The sequence below is a fragment of the Musa acuminata genome, chromosome BXJ1-7, assembly GCF_036884655.1.
Source record: "Musa acuminata AAA Group cultivar baxijiao chromosome BXJ1-7, Cavendish_Baxijiao_AAA, whole genome shotgun sequence".
Lineage (NCBI taxonomy): Eukaryota > Viridiplantae > Streptophyta > Magnoliopsida > Zingiberales > Musaceae > Musa > Musa acuminata.
In genome coordinates this window covers 30772282-30789714 of record NC_088333.1, presented here as the reverse complement: position 1 = coordinate 30789714, position 17433 = coordinate 30772282, and the positions used below count along the sequence as shown (strand labels likewise).

The window sequence follows — 17433 nt, the reverse complement described above, 5'->3', positions numbered from 1 at the left end:
AATATGGAGATTCGGCGACGGGGTCCACAGTTTCCTTGGCCTGCCACGCGTGATCACGAGACACGCGATGTTTAAGGTGGTACAGCGGATCCGCACATGGCTGTCGACCGAGGCAAATGTTTACTCCCCGGCGTCCGGCCCATGGCAACAGGTCGGTCGATGGATCCAGCGAGAGAGAGGAGAGATCGCGAGGTGGGTTGCGATTCCATTCCTCAGCTTTGCCCTACCGCTCCTCTCTTTTCCTCTTTAAGCTGCAGAAAACAAAATTCTTGATCTGTTCTCGAATCAAGCGATCGGCCTTTTTTCCGCCTTGCTCCTTGTGTTTTAGGGACAGCTTTTGGGGATATCATTTGCTTGCTCTCTTCGTTTTAGATCTACTCAAATAATGATTTCTTTTGATTTGTTTCCAAGCGTCTCTTTCGCTCATCTCTGGCCTATATTCTGTTGAAGAATTCTCATATCACTATTCTTTGGCGAATAATCATGTAAGTTCTCTTAGGTTATGCGCCATTGAATCTTGAACAACTGTACAGAAAGAGGTTTCAAGCCATTTTTGATGTATCTGATGGTCTTATTGCGAATCAGTAATCTTTTTCTTGTAGAAAGCTACGCCTTTTTTTTTTCCTACCACTGTTCTATTTTCGCGTTTGAAACCACATAAAAAGGGGTTTCTGATGAGAGCTCTGCATATTTTGGTTCTCTATTGATCTCAGGTTACCTTGCTTCTCTGATCATGCCAACCTTATTTTCTGTTAGTGAATGGTGCACCTACATGTCCTAGAATTTAGCAGCAGCATTGATCAGTAAAGAAAGCGGCGGAGATGGTGGATAGAACTCCTGCAGTTACTTTTGGAGAAGACCAAGAAATTTCCAAGCCTACGACGGTTTATATATGGGACATGGATGAGACTCTTATACTGTTGAAGTCCTTGTTGGATGGTACATATGCAGGGGTCTTTAACGGTATGAAGGACACAAAGAAAGGTTTCGAGATTGGGAAGCATTGGGAGAATCACATTCTTCGAGTTTGTGATGAATTTTTCTTCTACGAAGTGGTTAGTTTGTTTAAAGCTGCTTTGGTTTTGTAGATTTGCTGTTTCTGGCTGGGCTTTCTGTAGACCTGTCACCATGAACTTTATCATTTCAATTAGCTCACCATAATGCTGAATGATTTAAATAGCCTAACATCATGATAGGGCGTTGAAATAACATACATCCAAGGTGTGGTATAGTGGTTCAGAACTTGCATCTTCTTGAGTTTTATTTTAAGTTGTAAGCATGTTACAAAACAATTTTCTTCTATAAGCCATTTGGAGCATACCAGTTTTGAAAAGCTCATTACTTAAAACTCTTAACTAACTAGCAGGGCATGCCATGATCAGTATTTGCTAAAAGCTACCTTAGTTGTGTCCGCATATCATGTAGAATCTGGCTTGGCAGTTACTGATATTTTTTCACACTTATGCTGCCTTGCAGATTGAGAACTATAATGAACCATATCTCGATGCTCTGAGTGAATATGATGATGGAAGAGATTTGTCAAATTATGATTTTAGCAATGATGGATTTTCTTCTCCTTATGATGATGCCAATAAAAGGAAACTTGCATATCGACATCGCTCTATTGCGGAGAAGTATTCTCAGGTGTTTCTTTAAGTTAGCTTTTGTTTTTTTAGTCTTTATTCATACAAATGCATGTCATTTTTGTATTGTGCAATTATGAGCAATTGAAGGTAAGGAAGTAAAAGGTATCTGACAAAATCGGGGCTCTTTTAAGTGCTTTCTGTCAAGGTTTAAATTGTTGATCTGATTTATCTTGTTAGACTGGTACTGTACTTTTATATCAAGTGGCATTGTACCATTGCTGAAAAATAATATAAAAGCAATCGATATGATCATTGGTCTTAACAGTCCAATTGGTATTTGAACCTTGCTCCTTATACTACTTAAGTTGTCTATCCTCTAAGGAATGTTTATCAGAATGGTTAATTGTGCCCTCTTTCCTGTTTGCTTTTGATTAATTGTGCCCTCTTTCCTGTTTGCTTTTGAACCTTTCTAGTGGTTTGATTAATTATTCCATCTTAGACTGCTAAGTTTTAACTTCACCAATTTGGTTGTGTTACATGATATGAAGTAAAAGTTACCTTCTGTTTTTGAATGTCTTCATATAATCTTGTGGTCCAACTTTTCGTCAGAGAGACTTTTTTACTCTTAAAGTTTGAACTTATGAAGCATCAACTCTCAGTATTGCTTGCAAAATGTTAGAGTGACTGAATGATATTCTGATAATGGGAACTTCTTTACAATCCAACTATAGAAATGTATATTGTTCTAACTTATTGCTCAAACACATGTTGTATATAACTTCACCGTTCAAATTTTGTAGAGCTTGTGAGGCTTTGCTTGTTTCTCATCTTATGGAGATATAATATTGATTATTGATTGGTGTTGTTTCCTCCAAGGTTGTTTATACTAGTCCAATACAGGTTTTGATCATGGTTTGCATTACCGGTCCGTACTGGTGTATCGACCATCTGTCAGTATGAGTTATACCTAGCATACCAATACATGATACACTGGAATGTACTGATGTACCACCCGTATCGGTCCTCTATCGGACCGGTATATACTGCTTGTATCGAGCAGTATGCTTTAGTACGTCAAACCTTGATTTTGATAACCTATTGGATTAGTAAAATATTAGTATGCTGGACACCGTATCGACTTTGTACCACTCAATGCCACTGAAAATTTAAAATTGAATACTGATCTGTATGAAGCTGCACTGATCATTAGTATGACTGGTAGATCGGTCCATATGCACTGGTACAACAATATTTAAACCCATGATTTGTACAGCCTTAATTTTTTATTCATCTAATTTTCAACCCTTTCAGCAAAGCACTATGCATATTGTTTACAAAGTAAAGCACTTTTAAATTGTGTAGATAGTGGCAAGTTCAATCTGATCAGGTTGTGTCTTCCCTAAACCCAACTATATGGTAAATTGATTAAGCTTCAGAATTGAACTGAAATTGACTCATTAAGGACTTCTGCAGTCAAGCATAACCGATTATGATTTAGCCTTTGCTCATTGCTTAAACTACAGGGGTCTGCTTTTGAAATAAGTTTTACATCAATAAGATGTGCATTGAGAAGCTTGCATTTTTATTTTCTTAATTTTCTTAATGGAACTTAATTATTTTTTCCATGTATTAATGGATGGTAGATTTTCAAGCATTTGATCCTGGACTTTTGTTAATGCAGGGTTTACACAAGGTACTTGACCAACAGATGATTAAACTCTGGAATGATCTGTACAGTTTAACTGATAGCTATACTGGTGGATGGCTTTCTTCAGGTATGTTGATTTGGATATGATGCCATATTTAATGTACAGATATAAATTGACGAATGGTTTCTCTCTCTTTTTTGATTGACATCCTGTTATTGCAGACCTAAGACTATTCATGCAAGTTTGTCTTTAAGCTTGAGGTACTAATCTATCTGATGTTGGACCAAGAAGGAGATAGAGACAAGCAAGTAATTGAGAATCTATATAGTTTGTGTTCCAAATAACCCTATCATCTAGTAATATGATGGTTTAAGTGTTAGGTTGATGGACTATATGCAAGAATTTGGAATCAGTTTAGTTGAATATGCAGGTTACTTATGGAATTTAAACTCATTAGGACTAAGTTCTAATGAGGTATTGGATAGGAGAAAAACAAAATTTTATGAGAAATGAGTAGCAATTGATTGTCAGAAGTTCCAACATAGGAATCTTTCATTTGTCTTTGGATGGATGTAAAGTTGATAAGATCTTCTGACAGGGATGTTAAGTGCTATGGAGTCATATACTTAAGCAATTCACATGTTGGCATAGACCTAGGAGGGAATCCAAAAGAAATTCACTAGGATGTTAAGTTGTTGACTGAGGTATTTAGAATTGCATCTAGGAACTACCGACTTTGATTGTCCATAACTCCATATGGAGTTGTGTGGCAATGGAACCAAGGCAATAATAATTATACCTAATTAATAGTGTCATTTGCAATCATTGAATTGGACCTTAAAAACATGAGATATATTTCTGGCTAAATTCTAGGGCCAGTGTTACTGCCTTTATGGAGGAACCACCTGGTCCATGTACCTCAGGGAGAACTTAGAAACTTCATCACAGTAGTAGCGGCCATAAACATGGTTCTTGAAACTAGACTCTAATTTTTCTTGCTATTACCAATAAGTTTTGTTGCATGGTACATGATGTAATAGATTTAGCTTTGTATACAAGATTTTGTCTCATTAAGCTGGAATCATAAGCAGTCTGATTTCTCAGCATGGAATACCTCAAGAAGATGGCGCTGCTTCATTTTCCTACAATCAAAATTTTCTGTTGAGGTTCAACAACAACAAAGCCATAAACTATAAAGTTATATGGATCTTTTGTTGCTATTGGGATCTATAAAGAGCCATATCTTAAGAGTATTTTAAATCTTTATTTATAATTTCTATTAACGTTGTTTTAGGTGTTCTTCTGTCTCTTCTCATACTACTAACAATAATCATTTCACCTATTAACTGATCTTCTGAGCATATATTTGTATCATCTTAAATGATTCTTTCTCATTTTATCCTATATCGAGATGATACATGTTCATGAACAAAAATAATTTTTTTCCTATCTTGTATATCGACTCAGAACATTCACATCAACATTCTCATTTCAGCAACGTAGACTTTTTTGTATATGTTTTGCATCTTAACTGTTGGTCTAATAATTATCTTATAATTTTTTTTAATCCCAAAGGTATCCTATAATCACATAAGAATCCTGGTGCTTCTTGTTATTTTTAACTATCCTATTCCTACTCTATGAATATTATTGATAATAATTTTATTCTTCATCAATCTCTCCATCTAATTGAGTAATTGATCTAAGATAATTAAAACTTTTACTTCACGGAACTTTTTGGCCATCCAACTTAGCTTTATCCTCTTGTCGATTCCTAGTATTACTAAGATTACATTTCATATATTGTTTTAGTCCTACTTAATTTAAGACCTTTGGTTTCAAAATTTTTTGTTGACGTTGGTCACCTAAAATAGATGACTCATGATTTCCTAATGGTTTTTCCAAGTCGATTCTTAGGGAGAATGTGGGTGCCAAGTCCAGGGGAATTTGTGAGGACCATGTAAATCCATGCACCTCCAAGAATAATGATTTTCAACTTGGATATATAATATTTGAAACGGTATTGCACCATTGTGAGTAGAAATTAGTTATTCTAAGACTTGACTATTTAGCAACCTATTGCTTCTTCAGTGGATGATTACAATGCAGTAGATTTTGCTTGCTCCATATTTGATTCTTTTTCTTTTGTTCTGATTATTTATGTATTTATTGAAGCTAGCCTTTGTATGGTGTCTGTTTATTCTTTGTTTGTTGCAGCACATGCTCTATTGGAACAGACTTTGGCTAAGACTAAGCCTTCAGCAAGTGATCATTCATCAGAAATGACACCTAGATCCATTATTACCAAAGATCAAAGCATTAATGTCCTAGTTACTTCGGGATCCCTGGTTCCAAGTCTCGCCAAGTGTTTGCTTTATCGGTTGGATGATTTAATCTCGGCTAATAATGGTATGTGCTTTCCCTTATCACTTATTATTTATTCTTGTTTGTTGTTTTTCTATTTGCTAGTAACTGGTAAGCGTCATCATTTAGTTGTCTATATGAACTTGGGTACTTTCTGCTTGTGACCCATGAAGCACAATATTCTGGAATTCCAGAACTCTTGATTTTATTTCCGCATCTAACTCTTCAACCAGTGAATTACTTTGTTACAAAATGTAACTTGATTCCCATAATGAAAGCTAATTCTAAAATCCACAGGTGCTAGCTATTGCTATGTGCAAATTCATCTGGTAATTTGAATAATCACACATTAAATAAAGACTTTATGCTGCACATCCTCTAGATACACCAGGAGTTCCAATCATGAGCTTTCTCCTACTCTTTTCATCTTTTTAATGCAGTTGTTTAATTTTTATGGTCATGCAGACTCAATTGACAATATTGCTTGGAACATAATCAATTGCATGTAAAATTGTATACATTTTGTCAGCACTGCTGAAAATTTTCATCACTCCCTGATAGTCTACAGCTCATGGGAAGTGGGGAAGCTTCAGTGCTTCTCATGGATCAAAGAACGGTTTGGTAGTCCTAATGTCCGGTTCTGTGTGATTGGGGATGGAACAGAAGAATGTGCCGCTGCAGAGATAATGAGATGGCCATTTATAAAAATAGATATTCGACCCGCTAGCCCATACCGGTTTCCAGGTCTAACCATGGAAATGGTCCAGAGTTATATTGATGTGATATATGGACCACAAGATTCCAAAGATGAGAAAATGAAAGGGTAAAACAATGCGACATCCACACAACCAGTCCAATCCTTATCAAATTGTAACCAGCTCTTCTGTTTTGCTTCTAAGGTCATCTGAACTAATGAAGCTCTTCTCTGCAAGAGGCGTGCCATCTGAGTAGCTGGCTGAAGACCTTTTCGTATCCATGCTTTCATGGCAGCTATTGTATTTAGCTCTTAGGCTCTGACTAACTGTAGTTATTTGATTACAGAAGCAAGGTGCAACTCTTCACAAACAAACAGATTGGTTACTTGATGTGTTGTTTTCCATGGCCTTCAAAATATACCGTCCAGTTTATCTGCAAAAAAGTGCCATGTGGTCAGATATTTGTTCCAAGTTTCTTTGTTCAATAAGAAAACTGCAGTTTTATTTGTTGAAGAAAAAAATGATTTTGAACAGTGATCTCGGGTATCTGTTGCATGTTGTTTCACTTTTCTTGATGACTGCCTTTGTTTGATGATACAGTAGAAGCTTTTATCTGGTTTTATATGCATGTGATGTGAATTATATATCTGCTGATGGTTCCATGCCTGCATTATATATATATATATATATATATATATATATATATATATATAATTTGCATCAAATTTATCAAATTGGTGCTATATATGATGGTGACAATCTGATCGTTGTCTATAGGATCTTTGAGGGGAACAAAAGAGAAAACAAATCAGGTTGTTAATGGCAAAAAGAAAAGAATACATAGTTTTATCTCCTTGATTTCGTGAGAATTGTATTGTTGGAACCATCTTTCTTTGGGGGAAAAAAGGTTGTTTATGAAAATTAAATAAATACACTTTCCTCGGTTTTTTCTTTTTCTACCTTTCTGGTTTATGTTCAAGATGGATAAAAAAGATTTTTTTTAAAACAAATATATAAAAGTACACTTTGAAAACAAAAAACTTTGTTTTCCTTCCTTTATGATTGTTGTTTACAGCATATTTTAGCAACAAAATGAAAAATTATTGTTAATAAAAAAATAGTTTTATCTCCCAGATTTCATGATAAAAAAATTATTATTGTAAATAATATCTTTCGTGGAAAAAAAAGGGTTTTTATAAAAATTAAATAAATATATTTTTATTTATCTAACAATGTTAATATCGATCTGAAGCATGATGAAAAGGATATAGGGTTTTTTAGGTTACTAACAATAAAACTATATCATGATTTATAAACATGATATAAATCATGTTTAAAAGTAGTCCATCACATTAGCACCTGTGAGAGTAAAAAGTTAGAATAGTGGATTAGGTTAGCAACTTCAAATATAGAACACTTTCTTCAAAAAGGGATTAGAATAGATATATATTATGATCAAAAGAACAATAAATATTATTTGCATATAAGAGACTAAGTAGGTAGGAGAAAAATATAGAGATATTGATAGTACTAGATTTAAAATTTGATATGCTTAAAAATAAATAAATATAGAAATTATGTAAGATTTATTATTAAGAAGGATCTTAAAAATAATATTATAGATGTACACAAATTTGAGGATATAATTATAGTTTTAAAATTTATCAAAAGATAAGATGTTTTGAATATCATTAATGCTTATGCCCTTCAAAGTCAGATGATGAAACCAAGAGAGAATTTTGGAAAAGATTTGATAATATTTTAGATTTGATAATATCATTCGAGGAATGCTTATAATAAAAAAAACTTATAATTAGAGGAGATTTGAATGGTTATGTAAGAAAAACATATAGTTAATAGATACATGAAACTTTGGTTATGGAGAGAAAAATTAAAGATGATAGTTATTTACTTTAAGAAAAAAAAAACTTTTAGTTATTTATAAGAGTGGTCACATAGTCATATATCTTTTTTTTTTACTAGAAAGATACAAAAAGTTGTTTGTAAGAATTGTAAAGTTGTATATGACGAAAATTTGATAAATCAACATAGATTGATGGTATTATATATTTGTTGTAGAAAATAAAAGAATAAAAAGATAGTAGAAAAATTTATCAAGATTAAATATTAAAAATTTTAAAGATGATAATATAAATATTTTTGAGAATTTAATACAAAGAGAAGTGACTTTGAACTTAGACAGGACAATATTAATATTTTTTGAACTATAATTGCTAATAAGATTTAGAGCTCAACAAAGGAGATTCTCAGTAAAGTTAAAGATAAAAGTATAACTTTGAGTTGGTGGTGGCACAAGAAAGTTCAAGAAGTAATTTTTACTAAAAGATCATGTTTTAAATATGGGTAAGATCGTAAAAAATAGAAAAAAATTAAAAGAAATAAAGAATCTAAAAAGAGGCAAAAAAAATATTACTATGATAAGATAGGAAATATATTGTATAATAAGTTTGGTACTAAAGATGGTGAAAAAGAAATATATCGAATCGCTAAAGCTAGGAAACTATAAGGATTTAGATATTATTAGATGTATTAAAGATAAAAATCAAAGAATACTTGTTAATGATAATAAAATTAAAAACTTATTAAAAATTATTTTTATAAACTATTTAAAGAATATTCCACATAGGACTTAGTTTTAATGATAAATAATAACGATAGATTTAATATTAATAGATTTGTTTAAAAAATTAGAGCTAGTAAAGTAAAAGACGCTCTAAAAAAGATGAAAAAAACTAATAGTTCGAGACCATATGGTATCTCTATTAAGGCTTAAAAAAGTTTAAGAGACAAGATAATAGATTGGTTAACTAAATTATTTAAGAAAATTATCTAATTCAAAAAGATATTTAATTGAATAAAGAAAGAGTTTAATGAATAAAGAAAGAGTTTTTTAATATCAATTTACAAGAATAAGGATCACATACAAAATTATTTAAATTATAGAGGAATTAAAATCATGAGCTATAGTATGAAATTTTGAGAAAGAGTTATCGAAAATAGGATAAGGTTTGAAATAATTATATCATAAAATAAATTTAATTTTATGCTTAAAAAATCAAACATAAAAGCTATTTATTTATTAAAATAATTAATAAAAAAATTATAGAAAAAAATTATATGCGGTTTTTATTGACTTAAAGATCACCTATTATAAAGTTTGTAGATATTTATTATGGTAGGTTTTGAAAAAAAAGGTGTCTCCACTAGTTATATTGATATTATTAAACTATGTATAATAATATAGCTATTAATGTTATAGTTAGAAGTGTATGTAGTGAGTTTTATACTAACATAGAATTAAATAAAGATCTATATTAAGTTCCTACATTTCATATCGATAATAGATGAACTTACTAATCATTTATATGATAGACTCCAATGGTGTATGTTATTTGCTAATAATATTATCTTAGTTAATGAGAATTTTATAAACATAAAAACTGTAATATGCTATTATTAAGCAGAAGACTAATGCTAAAAATTTGAAATCAAATAACAATAGATTAAAAATTATGATGTGTACCTTTCAATGTTATTCAAAATTTTTTTGCCTTGATCTATGAGTACACCATCATCATGAGATTTATAGTGATGTTGACCTATAAGAAAAACTAGATTTGTCTTCTCCTATCTTCCTATTTTTCACAGGACTACTATGATCAATAAATTTAGGAATTAAACGAATATGAGAGAATATTATATAATCTTTCATTAACTGGTTCACGTGACTATGAGAGATGAGAGAAGATTTCTAATCTTTCAACCATGTCACATATCTATACATTTGCGTACATACATATCTGTGTGTCCACATATTCAATTATTGTGTATTTGTTTTGTTATTGTTAAGTCCCTAGGAAGTCCTACCTATTTATAGGCGAGAGTAGAGAGTCTTGGATAAGTAATTAGGAAAGTTCCTTCCATCAAGGTTATCTCCTAAGGAATTATACTATAATTAGACTTTCTTTCTATTGGCCGATAATTGTAATCAGAATCCAATCATATCCATAGGCTGAATAATCTAACATTCTCTCACTTAGCTTTGTAAGATATAAAGAGTTCAAAATTAAAAATAAATAAAAAATTTATTTAAAAATAATTTTATCTAATTGGATTCTAAATTTTAAAAATCATTTATACATGAAATTTTTAAAAAATAGATAGGTTAATATGTCTAATATAATAATACTACATTAAGTCTGACTAACAATGTGAGTCATAACGATTGTATGTAATTAATATTATACTTCCTTCTATGTATCACAATACTATTAGTCTTTCCTAATATAGCCCAAAATGACTCTTGTAATTTGTCTTGTCAAGATAATCTTATTATCACATTCAACCATAATATGTACATACATATGAACATTGTTAGGATCAAGAGCACTAAGAAGGGGAGGGATGAATTAGTGTAGCGGAAAACCTTCTACGATAAAAATCGCGTTCGTTCGATAAAAGTGATTTCGGTAGGAAAGCCGATTCGTAAATCACTTTAATTTTTGATTAAACGAGATGCAGCAAAGATACGAGTGCAGTTTGCAGTTATGGTTCAAATCAGATAGTAGGCGCAAACTGAAATATGATATTCGTACGAAAAAATTGATTTACGTCTAAATGCTGATTCGTAAATCACTTGATTAAGCGAGATGCAGTTAAAGCAAGGATATAAAGGCAGTTTGCAGTTATGATAGAAGTCAAAACGTAAACGCAAACTGAAATATGATGATCGTACGATAAAACTGATTTACGTCTAAACGCCGATTCGGAAAGTGCAAAGCTTGAAACCCGATCGTATATGCGCAGAAAGCAGTAAGCTTTTGAGGAGATTTACAGTAAGGATAAGATACTCAAAGTAAATGCAAACCGAGATTTAGAGTGGTTCGGTCAATCTTGACCTACTCCACTTTTGGCTTCCTTCACCGACGAGGTCACCAACGTCAACTAGAGGCCTTCCTTCAATAGGCGAAGGCCAACCACCCTTTTACAGTTTCACTCCTTTTGACGGGCTTAGGAGACAACCCTTACAGGATTTTCTCTCCTCTCTTTAAAGATCAGAACTTGGAAGAAAAGAGGGAGAAGAACTTTTGGCCTTTACAACAATTTTGAGCTCTAAGAATCATAGAATAAGATCAGGATTTCGGTGTGTGTATGTTTTCTTTCAGTGCTGAATGGGTGGGGTATTTATAGGCCCCAACCCAGTTTGAATTTGGAGCTCAAAACTGTCAATTCCCGGAATTCCGGGATCTGGCGGTTGCACCTCCTGACTGGAGTGGTTGCACCGCCTGGCAGAGCTCGAAGACTGAGCCTCTGGGCGGTGCCACCTCCTGTCAGGGGTGGTTGCACCTCCTGCCAGAGCTCGAAGACTGAGCTTAGGCGGTGCCACCTCCTGACTGAGGCGATTGCACCGCTCAGCCAGAGCTCGGAGATCGAGCCCAGGCGGTGCCACCATTGTCAAGGGCGATTGCACCTCCTGCCAGAGCTCAAAGATTGAGCTCAGGCGGTGCCACCGCCTGACTGAGGCGGTTGAACCACCTAGCATAAATCAGGGTCCGAATGGGTTGATCCATTCGGCCCAATTTGGGTTTTTTTAAGGGCCCAATTGCCTCAAGATTAAGTTAATGGGATCACCTCCCATTTCCAACTTAATCATTGTGCTAACTACGATTTTTCCTAAGATATTTACTGCAACTTGCTCCGGTGCGTCAATCGCTTCTTCCGGCGAGCTTCCGGCGAACTTCCGTCGATCATCCGATGAACCCTCGGTGATGCTCCTGCGGACTTTCGGCAAACTCCTGGACTTGCGATGATCCACTTGGCGAGTTCCGACGAGCTTCTTTGGCAAGCTCATGGACTTCTCGGATTTGTTGCCGCAGAACCTCCGACGACTGTCCGAACTTCCATCGAACTCTCAAACTCCCAACGTGATCATTGTCTTGACTCCGGCGCAACTCCTGTTGCATATCTTATTTTCATCGTAGTTAATCCTGCACACTTATCTCAACATATAGATTAGATAACAAATGACAATTGACTTCATCATCAAAATCCGAGATTCAACAATCTCCCCCTTTTTGATGATGACAATCAATTGATAATGAAGTTAACCTTAACTCCCCCTCTCTATATGCCATACTTGAGATAAGTCATTCTTGAATTCAAAACCTTTGAATTCAAGAGACATATTGATAAGTTAAAATCATTTAAACTTATCAATACTCCCATCATGATTCCCATCATGATGTTTCTCTCTGAAGATGATGTCAAGGCTTGACATTCATTTTCAAATTTTACAGGTTTGAATGATGGTAATAGTAGCAATTCATCATATTGTAAGATATCAACATGTAAAACTACGAAGTAAGATTTTGATATCATTACATGATACAAACAAGGCATAATACAAATTATAGCAATCATAGCATCAATTCATATATCTCTTGGTGATGCAAGCATGGCATTAATACTCATATATTTCTCCCCCTTTGTCATCAACAAAAAACATGGTAATTGTGATAGCAGGAGAACAATAAGCGAATTTTGAGCATAAATGTGATAGTTGTTCATGCCTTTACATGTTATTTTCCAAGCATATAAAGGAAAGCATGATACATAGATTGCTTTGAATATTTCTTCCTTTTTATTTGTTATAATCTTTTTGCATGAAGGAGGAAGGCTATTTGTGATTTTACTTTGAGTGAAGTTAAGATCGATGAGAGATTAAATCATGCTTCATTTTTATTTTACTTTATTCGGACACATCAACATTCCTAATTCTCTTCTTATGAAATCAAATTATTCTTCATTTAGAGGTTTTGTAAAAATATCAGCTAGTTGATGTTTAGTATCAATGAACTCTATGATTACATTATGATTAGTAACATGATCTCGTATAAAGTGATGTCTAATATCAATATGTTTTGTTCTTGAGTGTTGTATAGGATTCTTCGTTAAGCATATTGCACTTGTGTTATCACATTTAATGAGAATATTTTTAAGATGAATTTTATAATCTTCTAAGGCGTTTTTCATCCATATAACTTGTGCACAACATGCACTTGCTGCAATATATTCAACTTCGGTTGTTGATAGTGCAATCGAGTTTTGTTTCTTAGATGACTAGGAAACAAGGGCATGTCCTAAAAATTGACATGTTCTTGATGTGCCTTTTCTATCTAGTTTACAGCCAGCAAAGTCCACATTAGCATAAGCAATTAACTCAAGATTCTTTGATTTTGGGTACCATAATCCTAGATTTGTGGTACCATTAAGATATCTAAGTATTCTTTTAACTGCTTTGAGATGAGATATCTTAGGGTTTGATTGAAATCTAGCACAAAGTCCTACACTGAACATGATATCTGGTCTAGTTGTAGTGAGGTAAAGTAAACTTCCTATCATGCCCCTATAAGTTTTTTGATCGAAGCTTTCTCCACTTTCATCGATTTCTGACTTAGTGGAGGTGCTCATAGGAGTGTTAATAGCTTTTGAGTTATTCATATTAAACTTTTTTAGCAAATTCATAGCATATTTAGTTTGACTAATAAAGATGTCATTGCTTAGTTGTTTGATTTGTAAGCCTAAGAAGAATGTTAATTCTCCCATTAAACTCATTTCAAATTCAAGACTCATAGTTTTAGCAAAAGATTCACAAAGAGATTCATTAGTAGAACCAAAGATAATATCATCAACATAAATCTGAACAATGAGAAAATCATTTTCAAAATTCTTGATGAACAATGTAGTATCAACCTTGCCTTTTGTGAAATTATTTTCGATAAGAAAAGAACTAAGTCTCTCATACCAAGCCCTCGGAGCTTGTTTTAAACCATAGAGAGCTTTAGTTAATCTAAACACATGATTAGGGAGGCTATTATTTTCAAATCCAGGAGGTTGTTCAACATAGACTTCTTCGGAAATAAAACCATTAAGAAAAGTGCTTTTAACATCCATTTGAAACAACTTAAAATTATTACTACTAGCGTAGGCAAGGAGCATCCTTATGGCTTCTAATCGAGCCACAGGAGCAAAGGTTTCTTCGTAATCGATACCTTCTTCTTGGTTGAAACCTTTGGCTACTAATCTAGCCTTGTTTCTAACCATGATACCATATTCATCTTGCTTGTTTCTAAAAACCTATTTAGTACCAATAACTAAATGATCATTTGGCCTAGGAACAAGCTTCCACACCTCATTTCTCTCAAATTGATTTAATTCATCTTGCATTGCGATAATCTATGAATCATCTTTCATGGCTTCGTCAACACATTTGGGTTCAATTTGGGAGAGAAAAGCAGTGTTGGAACAAAAATTTTTAAGAGAAGAACGTGTTTGAACCCCCTTTGATGTGTCTCCTAAGATTAGCTCCTTAGGATGAGCATCTACATACTTCCAATCCTTGGGTAAGGATATTTCGGAAGTGGATGCATTCAAGTTGCTAGTTGGAGACGGGGTTTCATTTAAATTCAAGGAATCAAAATTAACATCATCATCAAAATCATTTTTCCTGATTTCAGAAATCTCATTAAAGACAACATGAATGGATTCTTCAATAATTAAAGTTCTTTAATTGAAGATACGGAAAGCTTTAGAAACCGAAGAATAACCAAGAAAGATTCCTTCATCGGATTTAGCATCAAATTTTCCTAAGTTATCTTTTTCATTCAAGATAAAACACTTACACCCAAAGACTTTAAAATATGAAACATTGGGTTTTTTGTTGTTCCATAACTCATAATTCAAAATATAGCATACAGTATTTATGGCTTTGGCCCAAAAATATTTGGGTAGGCTATGTTCATTCAACATGGTTCTTGCCATTTCTTGTAAATTTCAATTTTTTCTTTCTACTACATTTTGTTGAGGATTTCTAGGAGTAGAGAAATTATGGGTGTATCCATTGAGTTCACAAAATTCTTGGAAATCATGGTTTTTAAATTCACCACCGTGATCACTTCTAATTGACGAAATCATAGAACCCTTCCCATTCTGAACAAGTTTACAAAACATGGTAAAATATCTAAAGCATTCAATTTTTTGTTTTAAGAAGTAAGTCCATGTGTATCTGCTATAGTCATCCACAATGACGAAGGCATATTTGCTACCTCCTAGGCTTGATGTAGAGATTGGTCCGAACAAGTCCATATGGATCAATTTGTAATGGCCTAAAGGTGCTTATTTGATTCTTAGATTTGAAACTGTCCTTAATTTGTTTACCTAATTGGTAAGCATCACATACATTATCTTTGATGAACTTGATATGAGAAATTCCTCTTACAAGTTCTTTAGATGATATTTGAGTGATTAGTTTCATGCTAGCATGACATAATCTTCTATGCCATAGCCAAGCATCCTCATTCAAAATCGAAAAACACATTTCATTACACAAATCATTGATGTCAATAGTGTATACATTATTTTGTTTTAATGCAATCATAGACGTGTTTTGTGTGGTTTTTCAATGATGCAAGCATTAGATTCGAATCTGACAATATATCCTTTATCACATAATTGACTAATGCTCAAGATGTTATGTTTTAAACCATCAACTAACAAAACATCTTCGATAAAGAAGTTGGATTTGTTACCTATGGTTCCTTTGCCAATGATTTTACCCTTGTTGTTGTCTCCGAAGGTGACATAGCCTTCGTCTATGCTAGTGAGCTTAGAGAATTGAGATGGATCTCCGATCATATGCCTTGAGCATCCACTATCAAGGTACCATCTCTTGCTCCTAGCTTGCGATGGTATAGGTTTCTACAAGAAAGGATGATTTTTAGGTACCCATTTCCTTTTGGGTGCCTCAAAAATAGATCTACATTGTTTATCATGTTGCATAGAATTTATCATGGTTCCTTTGGGAACCCAAATTAATTTGTTTAGACTAATTTTCTTGAATGGACAATAATGCGTTTTGTGTCCAAGTTTGCACAAAAAGTTGGATTTGCTTTGGTGTCGAACATGTAAGATGGGGCCTTTTATGAAGGTGGTTGGATTTTGGTGAGGACTTCTCACAAATCCGATTCCACTTCTTTTGGGAATATGACCCTTGTTTGCAAGGATCATGTTCAAGGACTTGCTACCAACCTCAAATTTCTTCAAGGTGTCCTTAAGTAGCAAGTTTTCCTTTTGGAGAGTTTCTAGATCATGGCATTTTATGCATGAACCTAAACTATCATGATATTCAGTTTTTAACTTATCGAAATTACAAGTAAGACTATCATGCTCCTTTTTTAGCAATTTGTATTTTCTACTAATAATCTTGCATTCATCAAATAAGTCATGGAAGGCATTTAATAATTCATCAAATGATAAATCTGCATCTATTAAATTCATTACCTCCTCTCTGATGGCCATTAAGGCATAATGAGCAACTTGCTCGGTGTTGGACTCCTCTTCTTCGGACGCGCTCGAGTCATCCCATGTTGCTTTGAGCGCCTTCTTTTTTGATGTTCTCTTTTTGACTTGGGGACAATCACTCTTATAGTGTCCCGACTTTTTGCACTCATAGCAAATAACTTGGTCATTCTTGGGTTCAAGTTTATTTTTTGTGTCATTCTTAAACTTGTTTCTTTTAATAAATTTTTTAAATTTTCTTGTTAGAAGTGCCAAGTCATCGTCACAGTCCTCATCACTTGAGTTTTCTCTCAAGTGGTCTTCTGAAGTTCTAAGTGCCATATCCTTCCTGTTCTTTGGAAGGATGTCTTCTTGCTCTTTATGAGCTTTGCAAGTCATCTCGTAGGTCATTAATGACCCGATTAGTTCTTCAAGAGGGAAGTTGTTTAGATCTTTTGCCTCTTGAATAGCAGTGAGTTTAGGTTCCCAACTCTTAGGAAGGGATCTTAGAATCTTATTTACGAGCTCAAAATCCGAAAAACTTTTTCCGAGTCCTTTTAGACCGTTGACGACATCCGTGAAACGGGTAAACATGTTGCCAATAGTCTCACTCAGTTTCATCCGGAAAAGTTCGAAAGAATGTGACAAAAGATTAATTTTTGACTCTTTCACTCTACTTGTGCTTTCGTGAGTCACTTCGAGTGTGTGCCAAATATCAAATGTGGTTTCATAAACCGAAAAACGGTTGAACTCATTTTTATCAAGCGCACAAAATAAGGCATT

General features: G+C 33.7%; 1 protein-coding gene across 4 annotated transcripts; it reads left to right on the top strand.

The window, feature by feature from the left end:
- The first annotated feature begins 61 nt into the window (after positions 1 to 61).
- Positions 62 to 6827, top strand: LOC135584158 (eyes absent homolog). 4 transcript variants are annotated; one of them, XM_065192395.1, is made up of 6 exons: positions 62 to 192; positions 757 to 1055; positions 1477 to 1644; positions 3268 to 3361; positions 5453 to 5644; positions 6161 to 6827. In XM_065192395.1, the coding sequence occupies exons 2-6, from the start codon at positions 822 to 824 to the stop codon at positions 6424 to 6426; spliced, it is 954 nt and encodes a 317-aa protein (XP_065048467.1). In that variant the 5' UTR covers positions 62 to 192; positions 757 to 821; the 3' UTR covers positions 6427 to 6827. The 4 variants fall into 4 exon arrangements, with proteins under 4 accessions (XP_065048467.1, XP_065048465.1, XP_065048466.1 ...); XM_065192393.1 differs by having other exon boundaries at positions 70 to 192; positions 714 to 1055; XM_065192394.1 differs by having other exon boundaries at positions 179 to 485; positions 714 to 1055.
- The last annotated feature ends 10606 nt before the right edge of the window (positions 6828 to 17433 follow it).